This window comes from Hipposideros armiger, unplaced genomic scaffold, assembly GCF_001890085.2.
Source record: "Hipposideros armiger isolate ML-2016 unplaced genomic scaffold, ASM189008v1 scaffold_40, whole genome shotgun sequence".
Taxonomy (NCBI): Eukaryota; Metazoa; Chordata; class Mammalia; order Chiroptera; family Hipposideridae; genus Hipposideros; species Hipposideros armiger.
Genome location: NW_017731390.1, coordinates 5455320 through 5460080, shown reverse-complemented (window position 1 = coordinate 5460080; position 4761 = coordinate 5455320). Strand labels below are relative to the sequence as shown.

At 36.1% G+C, this 4761-nt stretch overlaps 1 protein-coding gene across 1 annotated transcript; it reads left to right on the top strand.

Annotated features, from left to right (window-relative positions):
• Positions 1-1539: 1539 nt before the first annotated feature.
• On the top strand, positions 1540-1984 carry LOC109380741 (keratin-associated protein 3-3). The gene has a single exon (XM_019638595.1). The coding sequence runs from the start codon at positions 1620-1622 to the stop codon at positions 1914-1916; it is 297 nt and encodes a 98-aa protein (XP_019494140.1). The 5' UTR covers positions 1540-1619; the 3' UTR covers positions 1917-1984.
• The last annotated feature ends 2777 nt before the right edge of the window (positions 1985-4761 follow it).

The window sequence follows — 4761 nt, the reverse complement described above, 5'->3', positions numbered from 1 at the left end:
AGGCCTTCCCTACCACAGCTCCATTCGATTTGGAGAGAAAATGCACTACACTGGAACAAAACCAAAACAAAACAGTGAACAAAATCAAATGTGAACAGATTAGCTTAGGGCCTGGAACTTCACTTTCCATTCGTAGCAATTCGATTTAAATATTAGCATAAGGATCTTAAACTATAAAACATAAGCTAAAAATTCAACTTTTCCACACTGAACAGTGAAGGAAACAAAGCGAGACAGTTTTCAACAGAAAGAGAAATGACAGTGCACATACGAAAGAATGTTATGGCCTAGCTTGTTATAAGAGAAAAATGCACCAATAAAATTTTATTTTTCACCCACCAACTGGCAAACACTTTTAAAATAAAATATCCATCAAAAGCATATAGAAAAAGGAATTCTCAAACATAGCTGGTGGGAATGCATAAATAGAAAGAAAGAGGTAAATTGAACCATTCTAGACGCCAATGGGGCAATGACTATCAAAGGCCTTAAAATATTGTGAATTAACATTTGTTCCAATAATTCCAGCCTATAATTACTTCTGTCCTGAAATAATCAGAAACATGCATAAATATTTATATATAGTTGTTTACCATGCCGAAATTATCATAGAGAAAAGTTGAAAATAACATAAATGATTAATAATGTGAAATTTTTAAGTAACTTAGAAGTACAATTATATGAAGAATGGTAGGAAACATTAAAAATAACTTTATCAAATATACTTAAGAATACAAGATAATGAAAATATATAGGTTTTAGCAAAACGGAAAGTTACAGGACAGCATGTACAATATGATCCCAGTAATGTAATAAAATGATAAACAACTATATGGAAAAGTGACTAGAGAGATATATATAAATATTAATGGAGACTTTATCTTGATAAAATTATGGATGAGTTGTTTTCTTTATAGTTTTCTATATTGTCCAAATTTTTAAATAAATGCATACCATGTTATGGTAAAAAATGGAATAGGTTATTTCTTAAAAGTCTGCCCATATTTCTTAGTAGTATTTTTCCATATTAATGTAAGTTTGATCTTCAAACGTCCCTAAACTAAACTAATCCAATGTGATATGTCAATTATATATATTAAAAAAGTAATTTTAAAACAGGTCCCAAAGCTAAAAGAAAGTTAACTAAAATTAAATTCAGCTCTTTAAAACAAGAATACCTCATCAGATCAACAGATACAGGTAAAGAGAATAAAAACTGACCAGCGCTAGAGATAAGCCCTACAAACTCCAGGTGTGCTGACACACAATGTTCCTCAGCAGGGCTGGGGTTGGAACTCTAATAGCAGAAACCTTTGGTGATACCTCATAAAGCTCCTGTTCCAATGACAAATAGAAAGACTAATCAGCTCAAATTTAGCAAGAAACTCAAATAAAGGCTAATTGGGAAAATAAAGACTGTTTACAAGCATCTAAATGTCAAACCAATTAAAGGATAATGGCTATTCCAACATAAACAAGAACCAGGAAAGAAGCCTTCTGGCTGCACCAACACCCATTAGGGAGGGTATATAAGAACCCCAGAGCAAGGAGAGACATTCTCACCTCAGAAACCTCATCTGCCTTGAAACAAAACCAGTAAAAAACAGATTTCCACCGCCATGGCTTGCTGTACTCCCTGCTGCTGCAGCGTCCCCACCGGTCCTGCCACCACCATCTGCTCCTCTGAGAAATGCTGCCGGTGCGGAGTCTGCCTGCCCAGCACCTGCCCACACACGACTTGGTTGCTGGAGCCAACTTGCTGTGACAACTGCCCCCCACCCTGCCACATTCCTCAGCCCTGTGTGCCCACCTGCTTCCTGCTCAACTCCTGCCTGCCCACCCCAGGCCTGGAGACCATCAACCTCACAACCTTCACTCAGCCCTGCTGTGAGCCCTGCCTCCCAAGCTGCTGCTGACCGACGGCTGCTTCGCCCAGTGCCTGACTTTGAAAGGCTCAACCCAGAAGCTTTAGTGTTCACTTGCCTCAGTACCTGCAACTCACTACCTTTGCTTCCGAAGTTGGAACAAGGATGATACTATCACTGACAATCTCCCCACAAAAGAAGCCAAGAGACTTTCCATGGCCATGTAGCGGATATCAGTAACCAAGGGCAATTTAAGCAGGTGGATGCCTATGGCTTTCCCGAAGTTGTTCAATTCCTTCATATTAAAGTGTATCTTTCTTTGGGTATTTGGGAATTCTGTTTTCGGTCTTGGGTGGAAATTAAGGAGCTTTTTCATGCTCATCCTAATAAATTTTACATCTCTGGCATAGCACAAACGTCTACAATTATTTTGTTTTTTGTTAATTCATTAAATGTATTTTTCTTAACTCCAAAAGTCAGCATTTTAAGAAAAACTGTGAGCATCTGCAAAATTGAGAATGGTGGCAGCACAGATAAATATTTCTTGCTTGTAATAAAACTAAATGGTCTTATATAAAAGATGGTTTAATATATTGGCATGCTTTGAAAATAGACTTACCCTCCCCCCAAAATGGTTTAAGATAGGTTGGAAAATACTGAGCATGATCTGAAAAATAAATATGATATAACATATTAACTAATTCAGGTGACCTAATATATTTATGCAAAAAATTAGTAATATAACATTCACTCAATAAACATTTACTGAATATCTATTATATGTCCTGCATTTTATTGTCCCTGATCAAAATGAGCTGACAGTCTGGCAGGTGAGGCAGATACATACACAATACCCATTCATTCCTTTATACAGTTAACAATTATTTATTGAATGCCAGGCATTCTAGTATAATTTTTAAAAAAGCAAGTGTTCTACCAGTAGCATTAGTAAAGTGCTGTGGTATCATAAAATTGAGAACAATTAAGGAATTAAGACTGCTACCATGATGATAAGAAGGAGAAAGACATAGTCAAAGACAAACTGACTGGAATTGGTGGTCAAAGGGATATGGAAGAAAAGAGACTGTCGAAGAAAGACTAGGCAGTAAAGTTAGGTCACCAATGGAGCACAGTAACACAGAAGGAGGAGAGAACTAAAAAGGGAAATACTGTGCTCTACTGTAGACATGACAAGTTTGAGGCAGAAGTAGCATATCTAAATAGAGTTTAGGCAGCTGCAATTTGCACAACAGTGTTCTAGAGAGGAAAAAGATGCACGGAGAAGGCTGCAGAGGTCTGTGTAAAAGTTCTTATCAAGTACTTGCAGAGGGCTGGGTTGCATGCACACAGGATGAAATTTCATAAGGTTGGCACAGAGTGGTTGCTGGGGCATAAAGAGCTGAACAGAGATACCAGACGTCATTCAATACTATCAGATATTGAAGTGCCAGCCCATCCAGAGGGGACAAAGCTCTGTGAGTACCTCAGACATTTAATCTATGTTCCAGAAGGACACACTAAAAGAGTAAGGACCACAACCTTGAGTGAAGAACACACCAAATTATACGTGATCTAGAAAAGTCTAAATAAACCAACCCTGAGAGGACCAAAAAGATCTTCCAGTGATTTAATTTCCTGTCAGAATAAAACTCAACAGCCAAAACTCTGCAACATAATCAAGACTTCCTAAAATATATCATCCAGAATGAAGAGCACATAATTAAAAATTGCCAGATGTGAAGAAGCAGGAAAATGGCATCCATAATCAAGAGAAAAAGTAGTCAATAAAAGTAGGCCCACAGAATTAGCATGCAAGAATTTTCAAACAGTTATTACAAATATTTTCATAGATTTAAAGGAAAAGATGAATAAGATGTGAAAGGAAAAGAGTAGACAAGATAAGGATCTGAAGTAAAATTTTACATTTTTATTTAACAAACTAAATTTAATTATTTAAATTAAATAAGAAAGAAGCAAATGAAAATTCTAGAACTAAAGAGTACAATCTTAAATAAAAAATTCAATATATGGCTTTAACAGCAGATTGAAAACTGACAATTAGGGGTGAAGTCAATGAATTAATATAGATCAAAATTATCAAAACTAAAAAATAGAGAAAAAAAGATTTAAAAAAATGAATAGAACCTGAGCAGCCTGTGGGACAGTGTTAAGTGGCTCAAGATATATGAAGATGTTGTTCCGAAATAATGAGAAAGTAGAGCAGGAAAATTGGGTTTGGAAAAAGGCTGAAATTTTTCCAAATTTAGTGACTTATTTTATTATACAATTTTATTCCTTAGTTCCAGCATTTTTAATTTTTGTGAAATTGGGGCCTTCAAAAATACATACATACATTCATACATACATATGAGATTCCATATCTCAGAAGAAAAGCCTTCTGTAGTTTCATTGTCCCTACTCCGAAGTGTAGTCACTGTGGGGTTCCCTAGAGACTAAAAGATTATAACTTAGAATTTATATTTCACTCTTATTAGAGATACAGGTAAAAATTAGTATCCCTGATCTAAAAATGAGGAATTGGAAATGTGGAAAAGGTAAGTTTCAGGAAATCAAAGGTCACAGCTCCAGATCTTGATAACCAAAAAAGTGTCTCACTTGTATTTTTGCCTGGAGGGCACAAATTATGACCATCAGTCATGTAAACTGGCTTTTTAACTTGCACACAGGGCAGATATAATTTACACACACACACTCACACACACACTTTAAACCCAGTATATACCTCCCTCCTCTATCTACCGTGTGAGCACAGCAAGACCAGAAAAGGCACTGCAAAGGTTGCTACTCACACGGAACATTTTATGGTGGTGGCACAAACAAGTAAGTGGCATTTAATGTGTTGTAATACTAATTTTTAATGGGGACATAAACAAGT

Coding starts and splice junctions, on each gene's coding strand:
- LOC109380741 (XM_019638595.1), top strand. CDS start 1,620: ATGGCTTGCTGTACTCCCTGCTGCTGCAGCGTCCCCACCGGTCCTGCC.